Source organism: Heloderma suspectum, chromosome 5, assembly GCF_057233095.1.
Source record: "Heloderma suspectum isolate Gila_16-S chromosome 5, 16-S_ref, whole genome shotgun sequence".
Classification (NCBI taxonomy): domain Eukaryota; kingdom Metazoa; phylum Chordata; class Lepidosauria; order Squamata; family Helodermatidae; genus Heloderma; species Heloderma suspectum.
In genome coordinates, this window is record NC_139462.1 from 98,410,096 (window position 1) to 98,437,889 (window position 27,794).

The 27,794-nt window shown below is 45.2% G+C and overlaps 2 protein-coding genes across 2 annotated transcripts in view; both read right to left on the reverse strand.

Moving 5' to 3' along the window:
- Positions 1-25,833, reverse strand: part of LOC146344178 (phospholipid-transporting ATPase VD-like) — a 122,537-nt gene extending 96,704 nt beyond the window's left edge. Inside the window, exons 1-6 of the mRNA XM_084859776.1 lie at positions 25,793-25,833; positions 25,575-25,640; positions 18,627-18,745; positions 17,575-17,642; positions 15,445-15,461; positions 11,799-11,940 (exon numbers count right to left, since the gene is read on the reverse strand). Coding sequence (XP_084715902.1) covers positions 11,799-11,940; positions 15,445-15,461; positions 17,575-17,642; positions 18,627-18,745; positions 25,575-25,640; positions 25,793-25,833 — 453 coding nt within the window. The remainder of the gene's footprint in view (positions 1-11,798; positions 11,941-15,444; positions 15,462-17,574; positions 17,643-18,626; positions 18,746-25,574; positions 25,641-25,792) is intronic.
- Positions 11,857-27,794, reverse strand: part of LOC146344179 (phospholipid-transporting ATPase VD-like) — a 74,234-nt gene continuing 58,296 nt past the window's right edge. Inside the window, 1 exon segment of the mRNA XM_084859778.1 lies at positions 11,857-27,394. Within this exon segment, the coding sequence (XP_084715904.1) occupies positions 27,274-27,394 (121 nt within the window). The 3' untranslated portion in view covers positions 11,857-27,273.

A 27,794-nucleotide genomic window follows, 5' to 3' on the forward strand; every position in this document is an offset into this window, starting at 1 on the left:
CTACAACACCTTCTAGAACTAACACCAAAAAAAGATGTCCTCTTCATCATAGGGGATTGGAATGCTAAAGTAGGAAGTCAAGAAATCACCGGGATAACAGGCAGGCATGGCCTTGGTGTACAAAACGAAGCAGGACAAAAGCTAATAGAGTTTTGCCAAGAGAACACGCTGATCATAGCAAACACGCTTTTCCAATAGCACAAGAGGCGACTCTACACATGGACATCACCAGATGGTCAATATCGAAATCAGATTGATTATGTCCTTTGCAGCCAAAGATGGAGAAGCTCCATACAGTCAGTAAAAACAAGACCTGGAGCTGACTGTGGCTCAGATCATGAGCTGCTTCTTGCAAAATTTCGGCTTAAATTGAAGAACGTCGGGAAAACCACTAAACCATTCAGGTATGACCTAAATCATATCCCTTATGAATATACAGTGGAGGTGAGGAATAGATTTCAGGGATTAGACCTGATAGACAGAGTGCCTGAGGAACTATGGATGGAGGTCTGTAACATTGTTCAGGAGGCAGCAACGAAATCCATCCCAAAGAAAAAGAAATGCAAGAAAGCCAAGTGGCTGTCTGATGAGGCTTTACAAGTAGCTGAAGAAAGAAGGGAAGCGAAAAGCAAGGGAGAAAGGGGAAGATATATCCAACTGAATGCAGAGTTCCAGAGAATAGCAAGGAGAGACAAGAAGGCCTTCTTAAATGAACAATGCAAAGAAATCGAGGAAAACAACAGAATGGGAAAGACTAGAGATCTCTTCAAGAAAATTGGAGATCTCAAGGGAACGTTTTGTGCAAAGACGGGCATGATAAAGGACAAAGAAGGCAGGGACCTAACAGAAGCAGATGAGATTAAGAAGAGGTGGCAAGAATACACAGAAGAACTATACCGGAAAGATCTGAATGTCCCTGATAGCCATGATAGTGCGGCCACTGAACTTGAGCCGGACATCCTAGAGAGTGAAGTCAAGTGAGCCTTAGGAAGCATTAGTAACAACAAAGCTAGTGGAGATGACAGTATTCCAGCTGAGCTATTTAAAATCCTAAAAGATTATGCTGTTCAAGTGCTGCATTCAATATGCCAACAAATCTGGAACACTCAACAGTGGCCACAAGACTGGAAAAGGTCAGTTTACATTCCAATTCCAAAGAAGGGCAACGCCAAAGAGTGTTCAAACTACCGCACAATTGCGCTCATTTCACATGCCAGCAAGGTGATGCTCAAAATCCTACAAGCTAGGCTTCAGCAGTATGCGAACCGAGAACTACCGGAAGTACAAGCTGGGTTTCGAAGAGGCAGAGGAACTAGAGATCAAATCGCCAACATTCGCTGCATCATGGAGAAAGCAAGAGAATTCCAGAAAAACGTCTATTTCTGCTTCATTGACTACGCTAAAGCCTTTGATTGTGTGGATCACAACAAACTATGGCAAATTCTTAAAGTGATGGGAGTACCAGACCACCTTACCTGTCTCCTGAGAAACCTGTACGAGGGTCAAGAAGCAACAGTAAGAACCAGACATGGAACAACCGATTGGTTCAAAATTGGGAAAGGAGTATGACAAGGCTGCATATTGTCACCCTGCTTATTTAACTTATATGCAGAGTACATCATGAGAAATGCCGGGTTGGATGAATCAGAGGTCGGAATTAAGATTGCTGGGAGAATTATCAACAACCTCCGATATGCAGACGATACCACCCTAGTGGCAGAAAGCGAAGAGGATCTAAAGAGCCTCTTGTTGAGGGTGAAAGAGGAGAGTGCAAAAGCTGGTTTGAAACTCAACATTAAAAAAAACTAAGATCATGGCATCTGGCCCTATCACTTCCTGGCATATAGAAGGGGAGGAAATGGAAGCAGTGACAGATTTTACTTTCTTGGGCTCCAAGATCACCGCAGACGGTGACTGTAGCCATGAAATTAAAAGACGCTTGCTCCTTGGGGGGAAAGCTATGGCAAAGCTAGACAGCATAGTAAGAAGCAGAGACATCACCTTGCCGACAAAGGTCCGTCTAATCAAAGCTATGGTTTTCCCAGTAGTAATGTATGGCTGTGAGAGCTGGACTATAAGGAAGGCTGAGCGCCGAAGAATTGATGCTTTCGAACTGTGGTGCTGGAGAAGACTCTTACGAGTCCCCTGGACTGCAAGGAGGTCAAATCAGTCCATCCTAAAGGAAATCAACCCTGACTGCTCATTGGAAGGACAGATACTGAAGCTGAAGCTCCAATATTTTGGCCACCTAATGCGAAGAGAAAACTCCCTGAAAAAGACCCTGATGCTGGGAAAGACTGAAGGCAAAAGGAGAAGGGGACGGCAGAGGATGAGATGGCTAGATAGCATCACTGATGCAATGAATATGAACTTGAGCACACTCCGGGAGAGAGCGCAGGACAGGAAGGCCTGGTGTGCTATGGTCCATGGGGTCACGAAGAGTCGGACACGACTGAATGACTGAACAACAACAACAACAACTGGTTCATCTAGCCCAGAAGTTTCGACACTGACTGGCAGCAGCTCTCCTGGGTTTCAGGCAGGAGCTTTTCCTGCCCCACCTGCAGATGCCTGGGTTCGTAGGTACCTGGGACTTTCAGCATGCAAAGCTGGTGATCTACCAGAACTATGACCCCACCCCAATGGCCCCTCCCATTTAAGCAGCTCAACTACAGATAGAAAATCAGGCACAGCTTAAGAAGACGCAATGAGGTGAAGCTGCACCTGCTGAATTTCTGCCAGAAAAAGAGCTGTACAATGAACACTGCCACTAAATGTGACAGCCATGTTTGAATGTGGCAACTTCTTCTTACTTTTTCACCCACTTGATAAATGGAATAAAAGGTTTCTACAAAAAGCCCTCTCATACAACACAACTCCCTAAACAGCCTTAAGCCAAGCCCAAGAAACGGCTTTGTCTACACTAATCCACCATTCCACACAAAAAGGGACAATTCTCAGACAGCCCAGGCCATGCTAAGGATCGTCTTTGATGGTGGCACCTCTGGTGGTGACTGTTGGGGCACACAGGCCTTCCCACACTCAAGGGCAGCAGTCCTACCAGCCCTGCAAAAGGGTGAAAGTATTCCAGGTTCTTAGATGCTGATATCAATTTTATATGTCTAGATGCCTAGAATTTTTCCAGTCTTGTTACATCATCATAATTTCCCGCCTTTTTCCCAATACTGGGACTCAAGGCGGCTTTACAACATTAAAACTTGTACAATTAAAATCTATAAATAGAAATAGAAGTATCCAAAAGTTAAAATATAATTAAATCACCAATAATATTAAAACTGTATAAAATATAAAAAAGTTAAAAGATAACAAGAAATATAACTACAGTATCCATCCGTCATATTCTCATAGGTCCAGATTAGCTATCCCCAAAGGCCTGCCGGAAAAAAAAAGTTTTTACATGCCTGCGAAAGCATATCAAGGAGGGTGCCACTCTCACCTCCCTGGGAAGGGAGTTCCAGAGCCTTGGGGCAGCCACTGAGAAGGCCCTCTCCCGCATTCCCACCAGACATGCCTGTGATGGTGGCAGGACCGCAAGAAGGGCCTCCCCTGAAGATCTCAGGACACGAATAGGCTCATAGGGAACAATATGGTCTTTCAGATAACCTGGCCCCGAGCCGTATAGAAAACTGTAACAAAAAGTGATCCAGACACCTAGAATTTCTCCAGCCTTGTTACTTCTGTAACAAAAAGTGATCCAATTTTTTAAAATAAAAAGTAGCATCTTACCTACTTACCTGTTTGGGATCCACTTAGAATTGTGCCTGGAAAAGGATTGGGGAATGGATGCCAGTTGAGGTAGGAAAGTGAAAGAAGTGGGAGCACAGAGAGGGAGTCTTACGGGAAGCAAGGGAGAAGTGGTGGTGGCAGAGTCTCTGAGGAAAGAGAGAACGATAACTACGGAGGGTACTGTAAAGAGATGCAGAAGGAGAAAGAGCAGCAAAGCTGTGTCTGGTGGTGGCTCTCAACCATTGAGGGTATGAGGTTGTCACAAAAACTGGTCACTTGGATTGCTATGCTACAGTCTCCTCTCTCAAGCTCCTGAGAGTCCTCTTCAAATCCACCAACTGACTCCCATTGTTTTAAAATTCTAGAAGAGCTGGAAAGAGAGTCATGTGACCACAAGATGTCTGCCTAGAGTTCCACTGGTTCTGACTTACGTCAACCCAGACACACACGCAAGTGCACGTTTATATCTGTCCCTGCTTCTGGACCTAATAATATTGTTATTAGGCATAGAAGAAAGACCTATACGTCCATAGAGCTCTCCCTTCCTCCCCACCAATTCCCATATCTATATTCTTTCTGATGTTCTAAACCACTTTAAACTTCTAGAAAAGAAAGCTATATGCCCATGAAATACACCACAATATATTTGTTATACTTTAGGGTTCTAAAAGACTGTTGGTTGTTTTTATCCTGATTGGGAATAAGGCAGGTTACTAAAGGTGAGGTATCTGAGGTAAATCAATGATCTGAGAGTGCACACCCAAAAGATGGTTAAAGCCCCTTTTATTTCAGTGTGAAAATTAAGTACATGCTTAAATACCTACCACTAAAACCAACAAAACCAAGCGGGCTTAACTTTAGCTTGGTTGTGCTCCGTGTTTGATTGCGGTAGATGCAAAGTTGTCGATCAGTCCATACCATACTTAATACCATAGTAATACAGAAATATTACTGGAATGCATTTTACTTGAAACTACCTTTGAAGAATGTCTGGAAACTGGTACAGAATGCTGCTATGACACTTCTGACATGTCAGTGATCAGGTGATGTAATGGCTTTGGTAAATCATATTCACTGGTTGTTGGTTCATTTGTGAGCCGAATAAAAAATGTTGGTTATTATCTTTAAGCCTTACATGCACAATCCTATGCATGTTAAGACAGAAAAAGTCCTACAGCAAGGCTGGCTGGGGAATGCTGGGAGTTGTAGGGTTTAAGCTTTGTATAATCAAAGCTAAGGTTTTCCCAGTAGCAACGTATGGCTGTGAGAGCTGGACTATAAGGAAGGCTGAGTGCTGAAGAATTGATGCTTTCAAACTGTGGTGCTGGAGAAGACTCTTACGAGTGCCCTGGACTTCAAGGTCAAATCAGTCCATCCTAAAGGAAATCAACCCTAGTGCTCATTGGAAGGACAGATACTGAAGCTGAAGCTCAAATATTTTGGCCACTTAATGCGAAGAGAAAAGTCACTGGAAAAGACCCTGATGCTGGGAAAGATTGAAGGCAAAAGGAGAAGGGGACAGCAGAGGATGAGATGGCTAGATAGCATCATCGATGCAAGGAATATGGACTTGAGCACACTCGGGAGAGAGTGGAGGACAGGAAGGCCTGGCGTGCTATGGTCCATGGGGTCACGAAGAGTCGGACACGACTTAACGACTGAACAACAACAACAACAACAAAATATCCATAGGATTATGCTCTAAATGGCTTAAGACCAGGATACGCAAAGGACTGTTTTGCACATTGTGCAAAAGCAGCACCAGAGTAAAGAATGGTGTATGTCAAAGGGGACAGTCTACCTGTCAGGAAAATATATAATATGGGATTGTTCAAAGGTCATTTTGGATTATACACAGATGCACATAAAGGCATATAAACCAGTTCTTTTTCAAGCTGCTCATTCAGCTCTGTGTCACATGAGGACTGTGCTTCATCCTCTGTGATGAAAGCTTGTGTCTCATCTTCAGCTAGATTGTAAACCTGCTGACAGGGTGTTTTTGTTTTATTAACCACTGTACGCCGACTAGCAGTTCTAAGCATCATTATCTGATTGCCAGATGAGATGCAACTTAGTATTTAAGTGTCATATCTGTTGTAACATTTATCTTATTTATGCTGATAACTTTCAGTTGAGAATTTCCAGCCTTACCTGCACATAACCTGTTTCTTCTTGTATTTCTTCATTATTGTATGTTTTCCTTTTCTTCGGACATGTTGTGTAACTACTGCTTGAATCTAATCTCTTCTCCGTACTCATCTGTTTCATTCCAACTTTGGGTATCTCTGCATGAACGATTTATTGCATGCTCATGATTGGTCTCTCACGGAAGTTTGCAGGTCCTTTACACGACTACGTCAGCCTCCAGGACATCTCCCACACCTTTCCCTTTTATCCCACTTTCAAAAAGATCAGAGATATGCTGGTAATAAAAGTTAATGGCTCCCCTGCTCGCAGGCTCCCCGCTGCTACTACATTATGAATGGAGAGCAACTAATTTTCCCCATGTGCACAGATATCCCTGAATAAACTAAAATCCCCAGTCCTCCAGTGCAGCATCTGAAGTCTTCTGAGAGCTCCCATCCACCCCAGTTTTGCTACATTCCAGCAATCTGTTGTGGGGTTATTGCTCCCCACCCCATTTTTCCTCAAGTGCGTACTTCTGCCTACTGCTTCCACCCACCCCCTTTCTCCTTTCCCCTGCTCTCAATGAGAAAGCAAGATCGCTACTGCAATAAAGTGGAGAGGTGATTTTACATAACAGAGAAACTACAGAACATCAAAGAAGCACAAAATCACAATCTAAGACAGCAATGGAAGCAAAAGAGCACTTTAGGGTGAGGTACTACAGTTAGCCTTTAACCCTTCCATTGCAGGTGAGTGAGATCTATTTCTTACGTTTGACTAAACATGCACAGAATGTTAAAGATTAAAAGCATGCTACCTAAAGTGATTGAGTGATTGACTGTCCCCACTAATGTGGTAATGTGAGGGGTCGCTGGTGCTCATTTTGTCCTGCTGCTATTGCGGTTTTAGAGGGAAATTTAAAAAAAAATTGGTGGGGAGGGTCAGGTTGGGGAGGGTGGGGGCGCTAACACACATATTGGCTAGAGAAAGCAGAAGGGGTGGAACAAGGTGAGAGTGTGAGGGTGGGAACAGGCTCTCTAAATGATGACGTGGACGAGAGTCCACCCAGTAGCCACCCAAACAATTAGCAGTAAACTGCATGTGACCTGCCGAAAGCCCCAGGCTAGCTTTGGGATAATCTGGGTTTTTGACCCACATGTGTCCCTAGATGGAGCAGATTCGACTCTAGTAAAAACTGCAATGAAGTGGAGAGTGAACTTAACCTGTTGCTGTGGAGATTCCCCCCTGGGGGCTATGAGGAACGCACAAGTTAAGTGATGCAAACAAGACCACCTTGCTCTTTTGCACACATGCCACATGGCGGGGGGTGGGAGGCCGAATGCACATACTGATACTTCCAGACGACGCTTTTATTATGTAATTGCACTGCCTCATTCATGGACGTTTACGTCTTCAATTTATGTTATCTTCAATATATATCCATCCTGTTTTTCTCACCACTTCTTCCATCTTTTTTCTTACCAGAAAAAAAATCCATTAAGAAGGGATAGGCAGAATAGGCGTGCAATGCCTTTTGATTGCTTGTGCTAGGAGCCCTCCATCTGGAAGCACCCCAAGACCATCCTTACAGGGGCTGACTATTGAATAAGACAGCAGAAGCCAATGTAACCCCTGCCATGACCTGGACTTTCTTCACATGGAGCTTTTATCCTGCAATTGAGATTGCTCTGTCATGGAAGTTTGTGGGCTCTTTACATGATGTTGTGAACCTCCTGCACTAAATGCCCTTTGTTCCATTTTAAAATGGTTCACAGATAATGAGCTATCAAATTACCCCATTGTGTGCTGCTTGAGTCCCCTCTGTGAAAAGAGGAAAAGCAGCAAGAAGAGGAGTGGGATCAATGAAAGATAATGGAAGACTCATATATAGGGAGGAGGAGGGGGAAAGGGGAGGGGGGAAAGGAAGCAGGTGAAAAGGGGAGTTGCTGTGATCTTGCATTTAAAAGGGAAGCAGAAAGCCCAATTTTAAATGCAGGATTTGAGGCTGGTGTAGAGATGCCCCTGCAGTTCCTTCAGTCTGCTGTCTTTCCCGCAGGAGCTAATGCTTTAAAACCATGCTAACTCAGTGGGATGGTGCAGCAACCAGGCCTAAACTACAGAAAAAGACACAGCTACAGAGGGAGAAAAATAGGCAGGCATGGAGGTAGCTGTCCATTCTTTGTGTGAAACAGCCACACCTTCAATCAGATGCTCTCCTTGCAACTATTTTAGGGGCCTCGAGCATATAATCAGGCCTTGGCACACTTCCACCAAATCATGTGCAGGGTTCCGTGGAAAAAGGGATACTCCTCATGAAGCAGCAGAACAAACCTCATGGACCACATAATGCTTATGGCCCCTTCAGGGAGAAACACTTGCACCAAACGACCTGTGCTCAATTAGCTGCAGTAGTGGGGATGGGAGGGGGGACGGGAGGGGGAGAAGAGAGTGCCACTCCCCTCTCCTCCTCCCATCCCTGTTACTGCAGTGGCAGCGGCAGCAATGGGGACAGGTCGGTCATTTTATGTGTCAGACACTTACGTAAAATGACCAGGGCTTATTCCCGCCCCCGCCACAGTAGCGGGGATAGATGAGGAGGGGGAAAGTGCTTCCTCTCTCCTCCTCCTGACCCCGCTACCACAGTGGACAGGCAGCTTGGCAAGGAAGCAGTCAGCCACGCACTTGCTCGACTCGGTGTGTGCCAAATTGGGCAAGCGTGGGCAGCCATGAACTGGCAGCCAGGGGCCCAAGCCAGCAACAAATCATCAGGCTTCAAACCCTAACCGGATGCCCATGCCATCTCTATCAATGGAGTGCCAGAAGCCTTCCTTACTTGTTGCTTCTTCCAAGCTCGCCTAGGCCCCTTATCTGGGTCAGGGGAACAGAAGCAGTACTGCAGCAAAAAAGGGATATGAGCAGCAATGTTTGGACTAGAGGCAAAGTAATATCTGAGTGTATAGTGTGGCTTGGCTTGACTTGCTTGTGTGTGTCTGGATCTCCTTGGCTCTGAAAGCATCTTTCTGGACAACACCTGCTGGTTGCACGATCCATAAGGCCAGGCTCTTGTGGATGCATAGCCCTCCTTGACAGACGGGGTTTACACTTGCTAGAGAAAGGTGAATAGATGTGAAGAAGCATAGGAAGCTCTTCCTCTTCTGTGTTCAAAAGCCACAGAGTGTCTTGTGGCATCTTGGAGACACACAAATTTATTATAGCATAATAAGCTTTTGTCAACTGGACTCAAGTATGAAAATAACTTGACTGGCTTATGCAACTTGACTTGAGCCAGGGGGGAGAGAGGGTCATTCGCTATTCCGCCTAGGCAGCAAAATGTCTTGGGCCAGCCCTAAGGAGAGCAGTTAAGCTTTTTAGATTCAGCTTTAGAACAGACATTGCATTGTTAACTAAGTCTAAGCAGAAAGGGCTTCTTCACACGGAGCTATTGAGATGGCTCTCTCCCGGAAGTTTGCAGGCTCTTTAGATGATGCTGTGAACCTCCAGGGTAGGGATGTACGAAAGTCACTTACCTTTTCGACGGGGTGATTTGGGGTGGGGGGGAGGTGCTCCGTCCCTCCCCCCGAAATTCTGGCTGGAGGGGGAGGCGCTCCGTCCCTCCCCCCCTGAAATTCTGGCCAGCCGGCTCCACTCTGCAGGGATTCTGTGGAGCTGCCGGCCGGCTCCGCCAGTGGCTGGACATCCGGCCGCTGGCTAGCAGGGACACAAATGGCGGCAGCCATAGCTGCTGCCGTCTGCATCCCTGCAGTCAGCTGTGATAGGCTATGAAAATGTTTACCTAGCCTGTCACGACTGATTTAAAAGAAAAAACAACGCGCGTACGCAAATGGCGGCGCCCATGGGCGCCGCCATTTGCGTTCCTTATTTTGGCACGTCTTAGTCTACATAAACATTTACGTAGACTAAGATGGCGAAAATAAGGGGAATGCAAACAGCGTCCGCTACGCTATTTGCGTTCCCCTTATTTTCGCCGTCTTAGTCTACATAATTATTTATGTAGACTAAGAAGACCCAAAATAAGGAACGCAAATGGCGGTGGCCGTAGCCGCCGCCATTTGCGTACGCTTTTTTTTTTTTTACCCAGTCGTTTTAGGCTACGTAAGTTTTTACGTAGCCTAAAACGTCTGGGTTAAAAAAAAAAAAAGGCGTACGCAAATGGCAGCAGCTGTAGCTGCCGCCATTTGCGTATGCCTTTTTTTTTTTTTTTTACCCAGACGTTTTAGGCTACGTAAAAACTTACGTAGCCTATCACGTCTCTGTAAAAAAACCAAAACCCCCCCTGCAAATGGCGGCGGTGGCAGCCGGTCGGAAGACCAGCCGCCGCCGCCGCCCGGAAGATCCACCCGAGGTAAGTCTCGTCCTGGGGGGGATCTGCGGGGGGGGGGGGGCAGGTGGCAGGCCGTTCCGCCACAGATTTCGGGGGAAATCCGAGATCCGTGGTGGAATTCTCTGACATCCCTAGTTTGTAGTGGGATAAAATGCGAGGTGTGAAGAGAGCCGAAGGTTGTGTTTCCACGACAATGGAAGGGTGAAGCAAACGAAGGAATACCAGATTTTACATGGAATTGGCATGGCTCCACACAGGGCTCCACGAAGGACTGCACTGCACCATTATAAGTCACTGACAGAAACATACTTTCAGGTGGGGTGGGGGGATTGGAAGTGAACGTCATCAGACTGGCAGGGGCTGCTCAACCAGTAAGAGAGGCTCCCTGCTCCAGGCTCTACTCCCCTTAATGGCAATCTCGGGAACAAGCCTTGTTGACCACAATGGGAGTTATTTCTGAGTAAACTTCCTGGACCAATGCCCCATTCCGCCCTCTTTTTCCCCTTTCCCTCTAATACTAGGCTACCACATTAGCAGGCACCCTGACTAAATGTGCTATCGCATGATAGTCCATTTTCAGGAACAAGCCTCATTCACTAACAGGAGTCAGAAGGCGCCCCGGAACTAATGTGCTCGTGTTAGTGCTATTTTGTGACAGAGTGACAGCGAGATATTGACATAGAGGGTATGCGTATTGATAGAAGATCTGTGTATTAGTGTTATAATGAGATAGCGCCTTAGCATGTAATATGAAAGCTGAACTGTGAAGCTTGCGAAACGGAACCGGACACAAAAGGAATATTAGCCGTGGATCCTCCCCATGTGTAGTTCTGGGAAGCGACCTGAGATAAACCTGCTTTTCAGGCTGCAGTGGGAGTACTTGCTTGCCCGTGATAGCACGCTTATACACACTAGTGATCTAGCACTTATTTTCAATGTTTTTTAAAAAGTTGGTCCCTCGGCATCCTGCTCCAAAATGGCGTTGAAACTTCTGGAAAACAGGGGGGGAAAGGGTTGGGTCAGTGAGGTCACAGGCAGGTGAGCAACACACCCCCATGGGTAGGGATACACGCCCCGATGGGGAGGACTATGATACCGACGCAAGTGCAGGTGATGGAACACACCCCAACAGGACCGTAACCAAGCTGAAGTAAGGAGGAAAAGTTGGACTACAACCAGTCTCAGAAGAACCAGTTTTTCTGTGATAAACTCCGGAATGCCTGCTGGATGGCCACGATGTCATGTAAACCATGCGACTTCAACATGCAGCCAGGTTGGAGTAAATCGCTGGTGGAAACACACCCCAAGGCTTTAACAAAGCTAATGCAAAACGGAAGGCTTCTGGGGCTTCTCCTCAAGACAGGTTAAAGTTCACTGTACAACAGAGCAGCAGCTTCCTGGTGAGGCTATGCAGGACAGCCACTTCGCCATCATTCCTTTGCGGGCATTATAGGGTAAACCAACCCTTGCCTCACCTGGCTGCATTTGGTTCCAGACTAAATTGATTTGCTCCATTCCGGAGGCTGCCATGAAACCTTCACTGACTCAGTACTGTCTTCACCGTAATTTGTCCCATCCTTACCCTGCTTTGATACAGCCCATCTTGAGGAGTGGCACCTGAAACAATAACGAGACAGTTGACCATTTTGCAGTCCTCTCTTCTACATCCACAGAGGGCCTGCCCTGCAAACACAGCCCAGTAATGCCTTTCATAGACTTCATACCTAGAGATCAGAAACATATTTTTCAACGCTGAAAAAGGCTTTGAAACAATAAAGCTGCAGAACAAGTTTGGAATTTTATTGCTGGGTCATACCTTGCTGAACCTTGCCACATAGTCCAGACTACTGTTAGAGTAAGACGTGTAACTGTGTTCTTCTCTTCTGATGCACCTTATGCAGTGTGTAATGGACAATGTCCACTGTATTGCTAAATGTTACTATTTATGTGAATTGAAAAACTGTAAGTGATTCGGCATTATACCTCATTTTCTCAACAAAAAAGTAACCTTAAACCTTTATATGTTTGTGTTTGAACTGTGGGACTGAGGGACAGCAAAACCGAGCAAATTTCTTCCCTGGACTTCAAAGATAATATTACATTTCAATAGAAAGTTGCACACTGACAAATGCCTCCATGTGACTGTGTATGTGGTACACTACTGCATAAAGAAAATTGTCTATGGTGACCACCTTCATGATTTCAGCTGCCAGAAAAAATGCAGCCACGTTCATGGAAAATGGCTCATTTCATGCTAACTATTCTTCACACAGTCATGTACCTGTGAATACAGTAATACAAAACAGGCTAATCGCAAGATTATTTAAATTATGGTAGTGGCAATGGTAGCGGATTTTTCTTCCAGCAAGGATTGAATGTATGTATGGCACTTTTGTCATTTCAGCCACCAAAGAGCACAAAATACCAGTATGTCTGTTGTGTGAGAAAATCTACATAGTTCAGCAATACTGGCAAGTTTTGGGCAGGTCAGTCCATGGACGTTTGCTGGAATTTTTCAGGGGTGGGGGCAAAGCTGCACAGCAGTTTGTAGTTGTAATTCATGCGCATAGCATGCACTGAGACAACACACCTGCACAATTTCCTTGTGTTTGCTCTTTGTTGCTGAGCATTACATTCTGTGACATTCTATGTGTAGAAGCCCAGACACAGTAGTAGAAGGCTGTGGAACTGAATAGCATTAATGCAGAAGAGTGTTATATTCAAGAAGCATTATGAGCTCCAACAAAACTGTATTTGGAATGAAGGATAAAAGAAAACACCTAGAACAAGAGAAAAAAAATCCAAATGCAAACACAGCACAGCTGTCTTAAGAGTATCATATTGTATATTATATGGCATCAGTGCCCTTTTCATAACATTTACAACTTCACATGACTCGACCTAGAATGATTTCCTTCATCTTGGGAACATTGGTGAACATTTTTTAGAATAGTCTTCCTCAACCTGGTGCCCTCCAGGCTCCAGATCATTTGAACTGCAACCCCAGCATTCCAGACCATTGGTCACGCTGGCTGGGGCTGATTGGAGTTGAAATCTAAAACATCTGAAAGGCACTATGTTGGGGAAGGCAGCTCTAGAGAGTAGCAGTGGAGTCTGTGAGGAGTGTCTTTCGCAATGGAAGAACTGAGTATGCCTGATCAGGTTTTAGGGTTCTAGAGGAGCCTGGATTACTCACTTTTCACATTGTTATCAGCCACTCTTACATCAGCTAACAATACAACCTTTGCATGGCTTGAATTCTGAACTACAGCAATGTTCCTTTGGGACTGCATATTTTTCTTTGAACTGTACATTGTATATATGGTTGCATATTTTTAAAAAGCCCCGACAGAATAAGACAACAGGTCTACCATTTCTGGTAGATCTGGTGACTGAGCAGCAATAAGGCCTGGTCCCCAGGTCTACCAAAACAGGCAGATCTAGCCTCTGAGAAATGTGTATACCAGGTCTACTCCTCTATTGTTTCTCAGTGGCTAAACTCACTGTTCAGCAATGCCTTCCCACCCAGTGCTGAAGCCCTCAGTTCTTTCCATGATTCTCTTTGGCCAATGGCCATTACAGAGTTGAAGGGCATGGTTAATATTGGGGTGGGGTGGTGGCGGTCTGGTCAACTTGCAGCCAACTGCTAGGCTCTGCTTTACAGGCAATGCACAATGGGGTCAAGTACTTCACAAGAGGTTTCTTTATGTCTACAGTCCATGAGACAACACTGTGAAGCTGTGTGGCACACTGTCTCAGCTCCAACAATAAGAGAGAGAGATGGGGAGAGGTTCCACTTGGGCCTCCTGCAAGAGCTAAAAATGGCAGGTTGTCTTAAGAACATAAGAGCCCATGCTGGATCAGATCAAAGGTCCATCTAGTCCAGCATTCTGTTCAGACTGTAGCCAATCAGCTACCTATGGGAAACCCACAAGCAGGACATGAGCGCAACAGCACCCTCTGCCCATGTTCCCCAGCAACTGGTGTGTGTACTAGAGGTAGCATATAGCCATCAGGACTATCCTCCAGGGATTTGTCTAACCCCTTTTAAAACCATCCAAATTGGTGCCCATCACTATGTCTTGTGGTAGCGAATTCCATAATTTAACTACGTGCTGTGTGAAAAAGTACTTTCTTCCGCTTAAACTATATATATGTATCACAACAATCCATTCTAATCCTTAATAAATTGCACTGCTGCTACAATCAATTTCACAGCCCCATCTGCATTTCCCTAAAAATACCAACAACACTGGACTGCACTGCAGAGTTGTCATATGCTACTCTAACACACCCCTTCCACAAAATAAGAATAACAACACTGGGCTACTTTGCAGGACTTGTGTAACCCACACTTTCTCAGCCACAGCCCTGCCTGAGCTGCCTCCTGCAATATGGGTGTAATAAAGATGAACTTTGCACACATTGTCAAAGTAATTCTTTAAATGTTTATAAAATCAGAAAAAGTATTAACAAAAGCCTGAGTTAGAAAGATTATTGACTCTTGTCTTTGCTGCTACCTTTTGTTTTTGGTAGACACACTACTGTCCAAACCCAGCTACAGGATACTCTTGGATTTCTAATTTTTTTTTTTATGAGGCTGCAATTACTTCCTAACAGGGAAGACCCCCAAAGGCTTAACACACCAGAACAGTTAACACACCCAAATTGTGAGCATGTTAACCATTCCTGTGAATTCATACATCAGCTAAAAACACTAAAAGGTGGGAGCCAGCTAGTTTCTCACAGAAGGAATAGCCAGAATAGCAGCTTCACATTTTACCTTGCATCTTGGTTTCTACTAGGGCTAGAGACTTGCTTGCAAGCAAGCAAGCTGAGAATCTGGAGACTATGGCTCATCACCCAGGGGATCAGTTTTCCCTCCTTGCCCCTTCCTGTGGATGTATGTGCCTGAGCATGGATGAAATTTGGAATAGCTATCCTCATAATGTGTCAGTCAGCCATCTCTCCCTTTCCTGTATGTTCTCTTTCAGCACTTTCCCAGCCTTTGTGGGTGAAAGCATAGGGTTTTTAAGGTGCTTATGTAACCCTGCCAACTGCCAAGGACAAATACTTTACCCTGTATGGCTCTAAAATCATAAAGTTGCTTCAAGCAAACAAAATCAGACAGATCAAATATTCAAACAGATATTTTATCACAAAAGGGTAAAACAAGATAACTTGCAACATGTGTTTAAAAAATAGTACAATGCCATTTTCTTCAGTACCTCTCCAAGAGGGTACACTGCACACAAACAAGCAGGGTGTGAGTGTGCAATCCACCAGAGCAACAAAGCAAGAGAACCCCCCCCCCCCCCAAGGTGCTTTAGGAGTTCTCAGTCCAATATTTGTACTGCAGGTTGGGCCTGTAAAATTAGGGATAATCTCAGTAAATAAATTTCAGGCCACAGGCCTTCTCCTCTGTGTGGAGTTTCTCCTGCTGCTGGCTGGGTTAACTGCGGTATTTTACTTGTTACACAATAAAACAAAACGTACATCATACCCATTTAACAATATTATAAATAAAAGATAAATGTAGGCCTCCAGGCCTCAGTACAGTAATTACTTTACACTTTTACAAGAAAATATTTATTCCCTTCTCTCTACAACATAAACTAATAATCAAGGAGGTGCCTGATTTGGGATGCCACACATACCTGTAAAATTAGGCACAATTCTCAGTAAATAAATCCCAGGCTGCAAGCCTTCTCCTCTGTGTGGAGTTTCTCCTGCTGCTGGCTGGGCTGACTGAGGTATTTGCCCCCTCTCCTCCCCGGTGATGACATGGAAGCTGTTTTAACAGGGTTATACCATACCAACACTAACATCCCAATTCTATGCATTTTATCTGTCAGGAGCGCCCTAGCGGCCTCTTACAGTAGACTCCAATAGCCAACTCAAGACACAGACGAAGGGATTATTTTTGAGGCTTTAATCCTTTTACAACTTAATGACTCTTTCAGATGCTAATCACCAGTGACTAAGCAAGGAAACAGCAGAGTGGCCTATGTGCCGAATAGGCAGTTGATCCCCATTTGAAGGAGAGTCACTTGAAGACCCTGAACTTATAGGCTAGGGAGAGATTCTCCCTCTTTCCCTTGGGTCCACGGGAGGCGGCCGTTGCTTGCGCGCCAAACGGGCGCTACGCCTCCTTTCCCCACCCTCCATCGCTCGTCACTCCCTGCGTCTGCGTCGAGCATCTAGCAAGCCTCGTTCCCGCACTTTCTCACTGCTAGGATCACTATCTATCTCAGGAATGCCGGCAGGAGGAATCTCTGCCAGCTGCTGTGCCTGTGAGGGATGAGCTGGCTCCTCTCCCACGGATTGCTGATCCTCCTCAGAATCAGAACTGCTCTGGGGTTCTATCAGCTCAGTTTCCACCCTGACATTACCAGATTTGGGGGGGGGGGGAGGTTAAGCCACAAAAAGCCAGTGTACATAAGGAGTGCATCTTCCCTTGTGATTCTGGGACTGGCAGGGATTGTCTTTTCAAGCAACCCCCCCCCCCTTTCCCAGATGGTTAACATTCCTGTGTTGTCCCCCCACCTCACTTCACCCCACCTGACCCATGGGCTGGAAAACAACTCATTGGTTCACTTAATTTAAAGTGAACTCAGCCAGGGACCCAAGCCAGGAAGAATAGGATGGGGAGTCAGTGATTTCCATAGTCACAGTAGGTGAGGGATGCTTTATGAGGCAAGTGCTGCTGCAGTACCAAACTGAAGGTCTAACACACCTCAGTGCTGCTTGGCTGGACCTGCTAGAAAGCTGGCCTCACTGCCCCTTCCAGGTCCATATTTTACCATTTGCATTGCAGCCACTCTCAACGGAGCTCAATGGAATCTCATCCCACCCCAGGTTTAATTTACTGACCTGTCCTGGGTGGGCCTCACGCAGCCATGTTGTGGAGGACTGGACAGTGGAAATAAATGGGGCAGGCTGTGTGCAGCATGAGGTGCTGTTGCCGTTCTCAGAATGGAGCTACTTCAGTGTGGAGGAGCCGAGTTGTGCAGCTGCCTGCTACTACCTCTTTGCCTTACGAGGAGGTGCTCCCACAGCACCAGTTAAACACTGGCATGATGCTACAAAGACACCAGTAACTCATTAGGAGGTGTGCTGTAGAAAACAGTCTCTGGTCCTGATGGTAAAGTGCTGTCTGGTAGAGGCAAAAGTTCAGGGCAAAAGGACCATCCAGGGTCAGAGAACCACCTTGTCAATTTAAAGGAAGAGATAAGGATGCTGGAGAGCACACACTTCCGCAACTCTGCAAGCTGAAGTGATGGCCTCCAAGAAATTCATCTTGGGATAGAAGGTACAAGTCACACATAACCCTTGGCTCAAAAGGCTGATGCACTGACTGTGAACTCATGAGAGGAACCAACCACTAGGATAATGGAACCCTTCAGAGGACATAAGTTCACCAGACCTTTCAGAAAATGTTTACCAAGAGAAGAGGAAGTAACCAGAAACCTTAATGTGAAAGGCCAAAATGGCACTCAGGTGAACTCTAGGCAAGGAGAAACTGAGGCCTGATTTATGAATGAGAAGGCAGCACAGTTCAAACTTCTAAGAAGGAAAGATGGCAACAAGTCTCATGTGCCCGGTGGAAATCTGATACTGTTGGCAGTCCAAATGGAACAGTGTGATACATAGGCTTCAGAATGGAGATACTGTCTGTGCTTTGAACAGATCAAAATATGAAAATAGGCATAATTGAGATCTACTACAGCAAGTCAATCCTCCTTGTTTATGAAATGATGCATCATGGAAAATGAAATAACATGGAAGTTGCTTTGGATGATAAAAGGTCAATAGGTCTCAGTGCCATTCCTCTTTGGTCCTGTGAAGTACTGGGAATAAAACAACTTGTGAAGGAGGCAGACACGGGTGCTGTGGATCTCTTGTTGAGGAGGGATTGTACTTCTTGAAGGAATTTGTGTGTGACTTGATTGAGTCCAGATGGTGGAAGGGAGCAAAGCTTGATTGCATACCTGGTATGAATAACAGTGACCTTCTGTTATGATGGGAGTCCCAGGTGTTGAGAAAGGAGTGGATTTGAGTCCTGAAGAGAAGACTGATGGTAGGTGACTGGATGTGAGGAGAGTCAAAAGCCCCTCTTGGATAACGAGACATCTGGGGAAGGCAGAAAGGACCTCAGAAGATTCTTATCAAACTCCGGAGGGGAGTTGGAAGGGACCTGTCAGAAGCCACTTGGCCTAGAAGCAGGATCCCTCAGCTTTGACTCTTCACATTGTTTCCCATCATTGGCTCCTGGTTTGACCCTGCTCCACTGCCTATAGCTCTGACTCCTTGGTGTAACTACTGGATCCCAGCTACTCTCTGACAGCTGTATATGGCCTTCCCCCTCACACAACCCCATTGCAGAAGAGATGTGAACACCCAGAATTACCAATGTAAGAAGAGTGCATGGTGATGTTAATGGTAGCACCAGTAGCATGAGTGTTATTGGCACACTTGCCGCTAATGTCACAGATAGCATAGGAGGTAGCAACAGCAGAGCAGTAGTTGCTGAAATGGAAGGGCAGGTAAACCAATGCTTACTCCTGGGTCTAAGGCAAGCGCAACATGAGCACTGCTGCTGCTGGAACCAGAGGTACAATCATTACGGTAAATACTATATATAGCAGGTGGGATGGATTTGACCCTGTATGCATTACTCATCTGTGATAAAAGCTAAACATGTTTTTAAACCACATGGAAATTGCATAAAGGTAGGTATAGGTTACGGGCCTCAGACCACTTACGCTGCTGTAGTCCCATCAAAGTTAATGCTACAGTTTGAGTCACGAGGAGTTACGACAACTTTGACTGAGAAGTCCTCTTATTTGAACAGTTACTGGAAAGAGCTATTTCAGAAATCATTCTGATAACATAAGCAAAAATACAATGCTGAGTGAATCAAAACTTCCTTGCCCTAATCAACTGAAAAGCCTAATTTTATCTGCCTCTAAAAGGTACCTCTCAGAGTGATATCCATATTCCAGATGTCCTTCAAGTCAAGGATGTATGAGGTTGTCTTGTTTTCTCCCTTATTTTTTAAAGACATGCAGTGCAATCCTAACCATATTTATTCAAAAGTAGGCTGAATCTCATAAGACTTCTGGATCACAGAGAAAGTTCATGAGTTATTTATTCTAATTCTGCTGCTGGTTGATGCTATTGTATTTGTGGTTGATTTGTGATTTTGTGTTTTTGGGATTGGTTTTAAAGTTATTTTTTATTGAGGCTGCTAGCCACCCTGGACCTTTTGAACAAGTGAGTGGAATGCAGGTATGCTAATATAATAGCCTTAAGAGACTGTGGGGCTGATTTGGTAAGTCCTGCTTCGAGTAGACTCATTAAAATGAATGGGATTTAAGTTAGTCATAACTAACTTACGTCCTATTCATTTCAATGGGTCTACTCAAAGTAGGGCTTACGCTGGATTTCATGCTTTGTTTCCAAACATCAGCTAGACAGCTGCAGGAAAAAATACCCTGATTGGAGGATGCATCATTCTAAATTTCATCTCTTATAGTGGTGCCCAGCCTGTGGCCTGTAGGCCACAGTCAGCCGACCACAGCCTGGGATGCAGCCCCCGTGGGTGCGCTGACACTCATGACAAATTCCTCCATCTAAGTCTTGCTTATGAGACTGTTTTGCTGCTACTAATAGAAGCAGGAAAGCAGAATCTTCCAAGATCAGTAGAGGTAGGAGGTGAAAGCCCCCCCTCCCCAGCAGCCACAGTGGAAATTGGTGGGGCGGGATGGGGTGGGAGAGGTGAAAGAGTCTCCCAGCCAACTCAGTTCTAGATCGCTGTATTTCCACTGCCAGCAGTAGCATGGAGACAGTGATTTCCAAGGAGATAGCTGAGGGATGGGAGAGGCTGTCACCCCCTGCCCCCCCTGCCAGCAATCCCTAAGTCTCAGCAGGTGGGGAGGTGAGGTTTAAACTTGCTCATTCCTGCCCAATGAGGGGCATGTATCTTTGTGTGCACGTGTAAGTGATCATGTGCACAAGTTGCCCTGGCCTTCCAGCCACACCCACATATGGTCCTTGGAGCCAAAAAGCTTGTGTACCTCTGTCTTAGATGTTCCCGGTATCACTGGAATTTAATTTGCTTTAAACTCAGATAAATTCAGCACCACAAATAAGGCTGTTGTCCCAATAAGTCCTCGCCGAAGTAACTGTAAGATTCTCACTTGTCTTACTGTGTTTCCATAAAGCACAATAATTTTGTAACAACTTATTTCAATACTTCCTGCCACTCATGAATAGGATTACAGTTCTTACTCCAGAGATTGCACAGAGGCAGCAAAAGAATCCACAGCAGAATCTACTTCTAGTTTGTTTTGCTACAGCAGGCAAAAAAGAAGGATCGATTAAGGGACAGGTGGAGTAGAAAGGGATGCCTCCACTGCAGACGCTCTCGTTGCCTCTGAACAGAGGCAGGCAGTCTTACGTTAATAACTGGCAACCATATTCCAGAGTCTTTTTTCCAGGCTGAGAACACCATAGCCGTTATGCACATGTTCTGATTCTGTGTATGCTAAACTCGCAAGGAGAGGGAGCATGCTAGCTCCGCTCCCCTTGGGCATCATTTTTGTGGCCCTGAAGTTGAGGAGAGCGACTTTCTGCGGAGGAGAGCCTCCTGTATCTGTGGAGGCTCTACACACATCAGAATGCTGATTCTTCAGCCTTCTCAATCGTATGGAGAGCCCCCACAGATACAGGAGGTTCGCCTCTTCAGAAAGTCAACCTCCACGGGTTCTGGGTGATGAAAAACAATGGAAGGACTAGCGCGTTCCCTCTCCTCGTGTGCTTACCTACACAGAATCAGAAAGCTGGTACAGGGCTTATATCTCATTCAAATACAGTAATTTCTGAGTCTGGAAATCTGACTCATGTATCAGTTAAGGGAACGCCAATGTGCCAGCTGCTGTGCCCTATAAACATAAACTATGGGGTAAAAGAGTATCAAAAAGTTCTGACTGCACAGATAGCCTGAGTCAATTTTCTGGCATTTTACACCATACCTATGTAGGGATTAATATGAAACCAATGTATAGATTATCCCACGTGACTAATTCCTGTTTCCATCTGTGTGTAAGGGCTGAGGAAGCTGAAGCTCTACATGGAGGTTCATACCACCCTCACGCCCCACCCCCCACCCCCATGCACTGAAAGAACACCTGGGGAATACACATGGGTTAAACCCACCTCCTGCCATGCCCTTCGCTGCTGACACCCGCAGTGAAACTGTGTCCTCATCCTCCACTTATTCAGACGGCACGCAAAAGGCACGGCTATATGTGCATTGAGCTCCTCCATGTGAGGAGCCCTGATGTGTCCAGGGTTCCTCTTCATGTGGAGGAGCTCTACGTTTGTGCATCAGTACCTGTGGAGGGCCCTTTCCCATGTTGTTCGAACATATGGATGTCAGGCAAGTGTTTCTGCACATCAGTGGGTGGGGCTAGCCTGTGTGGCCTCGCAAACCCCCTCACGCTTTCTTTCAATGCGCTGGGGGAGGGGATGTGAACCTCCCTCTTGTGATTTCCCAATAAATAATAGTATGCAGTCCTTACAACTGACAATCTTAACCTGGGTTTCTCATTAATTCCTCTATACAGGTGTGCTACATTATTTACAGAAGTAAGTAATATAACAAGCGAAGTGGCTCCTGGCATATAGGTAACTGGGGTAGCGAATGACATTGGTGATTAGAATAACACTGGTAAAGTTTGCTCTGTAAAATTCCATCCTGTCAGATATTTTTGGGTCTCTGCATTACTTGTGAGGTGGTATATTCAGTCATGTAGGAGGACTGTACCATATCAGAAACAGCATATTTGAATTGGCCACAGTGGCACAACATTAGAGCACAACAACCTGGAACCACAGCAGCATACTGAACAGAGATGACTACTGAGCTGTGACAAGGCGAGCTAGTAACCCTTTTAGGAATTAGTCCTCATTTGCCCCCTGAAAGTCATCTGGAGGAAAACCATATTTTAATTCTAAAGGGCTGCAGATGATGGCAATCACAGTTGACTATGAAAAAGCAAAACTCTGAGGTATAGATAAGGATGGACATTGAATGGGATTGTGGAGTGGCTGGTGTGTGGACTAGATGAGCAACTTCCTCGTAAGATACAAGATATGATGCAGGAGGGCCTCAAGAGGATATCACCAGTAATCTTCTTTAGAAATGTTTTTGATTACTGAAGGCGTGAGGCAATTCCTGACATAGAAGGAGGCATATGCAAAATAATTCAGAATACTCCCAGTTTAGCTGTATGCCTAGTTGAGCCCTACGCCAAGACCCCAATCCTAAACACCTTTACATTGGTATTGATGGAGCCTCCTTTCAAGCAGGTACCAATTGGTCTGCTGTCTCAAAACACATCTTTTTACAGAAACAGAGAGGAGGGGCCACACCACAGCAGGTAGTGTTCATAGTATAAACATCTATTTGTAAAAGAACAGATTTAACACTGTTTCTTACATAAGGTAATAAAAACACTGACAGCATTGCTTAGATTCAGATAACCATCATAATATATACAAAATGCTGTACATGTGTAGAAATCTGTCTGCCCCACATCCTCTGCTGGTTTATTCTCCAGAGAAATGGTTCCGAATATGCCATATTTTGTGTATGAATCTTGTTGCATGAAGAATTACAAATATTGCTTATTATAAAAGTAATTAAGCTAAATGTTTTGCACTGGTAATCTGACAGAGGGAACTGCTGTGCACCTTGTTAGAGAGAGCTGCTCTAACTTTGTCCCAGGACAGGGTATAATAATAATACGAGAAAGAATAAAATTATTTCAAAGTTCAATAAGACCCAAAGCCTCCCTGTCTGGCCAGGCTTCAATATCTCTTCCATTGTCATATTGAATGAGTCCTCATATGATTTCTCTGTTGTGGGGCAAGAGACAGAGGGTTTTTTTTTTTTGGCATTTCAAGAATGCATAATGCCTGCTTATTTCTTGAATACATTATTGTAAATACTTCTTTTTAAAAAGTTCAAGCAGTGGATTGTGATTGTGTATCATATGAAAAGGAAAAGTTGTAGGAGAAAGGTAATTTAAAATGTACCACCCTCCCAGTTTTGGACATAAAAATAACGTTCCATTTTTGGCTGAATATGTTAAAGGCTCCTATTTGCCTTAGGAAGAATCCGAAACAGCCTTCTTCTTTAGAGAAATATCCATATGGTCCTCTTCAGGAAGTAAAGTCCAAGACTCCATCTTAAGGATCACTAGCTCTATACACGCTGAAATAGCATTCCTTCAAGGGGCTTAAGCATCTCAATGCCCTCACAGTTCAACCTGCCACCATGGCCAGATGTGTCCACTGTCCAGGATGGATTTGAACAGGCACCCCTGCTCAGGCTGTCGCCAAAACTCTTCTGAAATGGGGTCAGGTACATTGGCAGCAGCAACAAACCACAAGCACTGGTATTGTTTTCTTCTGCTGAGTTTGTAGGACTGGCAGACACAGAATTCCCAGTTGTCCCCTGATGATCAACAATTCCCCTCACACTGGAACTGTTCTTGAACTGTGCAACAGATGCTTCCCTCCTTTCAGGGCCATTCCTTCAAGTTGCTTGGCTTGCACCATGGGACTTGGAAATAGTATGGATTGGATCACCCTGAACATAGTTGGCACAGATTTTTTTTTAAATTTTATTTTTGTCAAGTGGCCTTTTGTGAAATAGTACTATGGTGAATGAGGAAAGAATAGGCTCTCACTACCCACACACCCATAAAGCTCTTTCTTCTCCTTCCCCCTTATCTCCACCACTGAGAAACAGGATTTAGGTCACAACCCAAAACCACTTAGTCCCGGCAAATGCTAGTGCTGTATCATGCTGAAAAAAAATAAAGAACTGATGGTGAGGTAATGGTTTGGGGATTATAGATGTAGGCAAGAATTTATTTATATTTTTACCACATTCTGTCTGAAAAAGTTCAGGGTGATAATAACATATCATGGCTAGGGTGTGTTGGCCTTAGACATAGGAAAGCCAGTGGTCAAATCCCAGCAAGCTATAAAGTTATTTGTGTTGCCTTTGGCAAGGCACCCTCTCTCTCTATTTACTCTATGTTTCAGGCCTATTATGAGGGTAAAACACAGTTCCATGTTCCTGGAGGAAACAGTATAAACAGTGAGTGGTGTAGTGGAGCCAGGGCTCGTGCAGCACTTTTTGATTAGCAGGAACACTGACGTCATCTGTCACACACACACCTCAGAATTCCGTGCTCCCTCTGAGCTGCAATTCTCAGAGTAGCTAGGGGAAAATTAATTTTCCCAGCAACAATGTATTATTCCCTGTTGTAACACAACCTATTTTGGGTGTCTTGGTCTTGAATGGGCAATTAAGACCCATTAGCTTTACAAAAGACCTGCTCCTGGTGGAGATGAAAATTGCTACAATTGCTTTGTTGATATGGAGCAAGGGGCTGCCTGCATCTTAGGACTCTCCTTGGGAATTTGGCTATGGGAACTGTCACTCCAAAAGCCTGCACTTCAAAATTTACCACTGCACCCCTTGATATAAATATAATGCAACATAAAACCAGCAGGATGAAATCCCAACTATGCCAGTAACTCCTACCACCCTAACTCTGGCATTTGTTGTTGTTTATTCGGTCAGTTGCTTCCGACTCTTCGTGACTTCATGGACCAGCCCACGCCAGAGCTTCCTGTCGGCCGTCGCCACCCCCAGCTCCCCCAAGGTCGAGTCCGTCACCTCCAGAATATCATCCATCCACCTTGCCCTTGGTCAGCCCCTCTTCCTTTTGCCTTCCACTTTCTCTAGCATCAGCATCTTCTCCAGGGTATCCTGTCTTCTCATTATGTGGCCAAAGTACTTCAGTTTTGCCTTTAATATCATTCCCTCAAGTGAGCAGTCTGGCTTTATTTCCTGGAGTATGGACTGGTTTCCATACTCCGGCATAGAAACCTTGAATTTTGAAGTCTTAAGCAAGGGGTCAAATCCCCTCCTGAAAAATCTGTCCCAAGCTCAATCATCAGCTTTAAAAGAGATGCCTGAGTGAACGTTAAGCACTAACCAACCATTTGGATAGGAAACTTGAAAAGGATGGTCTTAGAATCCAAACTAGGGAGCTACCAACAGTTATTTTCAATTTTGGTAGATATTTGATGGGATCCGTTACTGTGCAGCCAAAGACTATGAATGAAATGATCGGAATGCACTGGATGTTTAATTTACTGTAATAAACTGGATATTTTAGTTAATAATTCAGAGTGTCCTGAATAGAGATGAGGTGGCAGCTCTGAGGTTCCTATTTAAGACACTGCAGTGGCAAACCTGTCTCAACTGTACCACTTCATCCTGCAAGTGAGGGTCACATCATAGAATGCTTCCACCATGTGGGTGGAGGAAACATTTCTGCATACAGAAACAAGCATGTCAGAGAGAAGAATGCAAGTAGAACTATGTGAAATCAGACCAAAGGCCTGTCTAATCCAGCATTCTGATCATACAGTGGCCAATCAGCTGCCTGTGGGAAGCCCACAAGTAGGACATGAAGGCAATAGCACCCTCCAGCCTGTGCTCCCCAGTAACTGTTATACAGAGCCATACTGCCTCTGATATAGAGGTAATAGAGCCACCATGACTAGTAGCCATTGATGAATTTACCCCTTTTAACCCTTTTTAAAGACATCCAAGTTGGTGGCCATCACTAAGTCTTGTGGCAATAAACTCCATACTTTAACCATGTGTCATGTGAAGAAGTACTTCATTTTATGGGCAGTATCCAATGCTGGCATTCCACTAGTGCTAATGACATTTATTTATTTGATTTGTACCCTGCCTACAAAGAAAAATTGCACTCCAGGCAGCTTACAATCATAAATAAAACTTGATTAAAACAACAATGAAACAAATGCATTAAAAGACAATTAAGAATGTTCAAAGGGCTGGATGCGCGTGATCTTGTCTGATCTCATAAGCTAAGCAGGGTCAGCCCTGGTTAGTAGTTGGAGGTGAGACCGCCTGGGAATCAGGCTTCCTGATTGAGCAGGGGGTTGGACTCGATGACCTTGTAGGCCCCCTCCAACCCTATGATTCTGATTCTACTTCTGAAACACAACAATAACAGAATAAAAACAGCATCCAACCCAAAAGAGCCACTTACAAGGACTTATACGTCTTAAGACCCAGGCAAGCTCATATGAGAGAAAGTGGTCTTTCAGGTAACCTGGTCCCAAATCATGTAGGGCTTTATAGGTCATAACCAGCACTTTGAATTCTGCCTGGAAACGGAAGGGAAGGTTTTGTAACAAGGGAGACACATGCTCCTTGTAACCAGTCAACACTCTGGCCACAGCATTCTGGACCAGCTGAAGTTTCTGAACAGTTTTCAAAGGCAGCCCCACATAAAGCACATTTCAGTAATCCACATGAGTTGCAATTAAGGCATGCATGACCGTGGCCAGATCAGACATCTGTAGGAACAGGTGCAATTGACACTCTAGCCTCAGCTGCACAAATGTACTCCTGGCCACCACCCAAACCTGGGCATCCAGGTTCAAGGCCAAGTCCAGAAGTACACCCAAACTGTGACCTTGAGTCTTCAGGGAGAGTGTAACCCAAATCCAGCACAGTTTGAATCCCTATTCCCTGATCTGCCTTTTGACAAACAGGTGCACCTCTATTAAGCTTCAGTTTGTTTGCTCTCATCCGGTCCATTACTGACAACAGACACCGATTTAGAACTAGAACAGCTTCCTTGGATTTGGATGGAAAGGAGAGATAGAGTTGGATGTCAGCAGCATACTGGTGGCACCGAACCACAAAACTCCTGACAGTCTCTCCCAGCATTTTCATGGATATGTTAAATAGCATGGGGGATAAGAATGAGTGGGGCCAGATACTAATTGGGCCAGAGACAGAGCCATGGTTGCCATGGAGGCCATGAAGTCCTGAGCCACTTCAGACACAGTGGTCTCACCATGTATTTTGAGGTCTCCCAGCACATGAAGCTGTAGAGCTTCCAGCACCAACCCTGAGACCACGTTCAGGAAGGAAGACTGTTGAGCAGTCGAGGCAGGCAATACACCAACAGAATCCCTATTTGGTCCAAAACACCCACCTTCTGATACACACTGGAAACTGGAAGGCTGTGAGATGTCTTCTCCCTAGACAGGGGGACAGAATCATGATAGCCCATTGCGACCCCACCTCCCTGCCCCAGTTCCACCAGTGGGAACCAAAGCTGGTGCAATAGGAAGAGCAAGGCATGGGGTGGGTAGGTGACCCCTCCGGAGAGCTGATGCCTCATGGTTTCTCAGAGTGAATCGTTGGCCTTCATAGTGCAGTCATGCTGCCTACTCTCCTGCTGTGGCTGGAGAGCACCCAGCATAGCTCTCTTGACCGCCTGTCTGGTGAACATGACTTGCTCAGAGGGGTCCTTCCAAAAAGCAAGGCATTTTGGGAAAGATGGCTTTGGAGATGCCCAGTGCTCTGCAGCACAGACAGTCTCCAAGGCCACCTCCCTGCCAATGCCTCGCTCTGAGGAAGGACCCCTCAGAGCAAGGC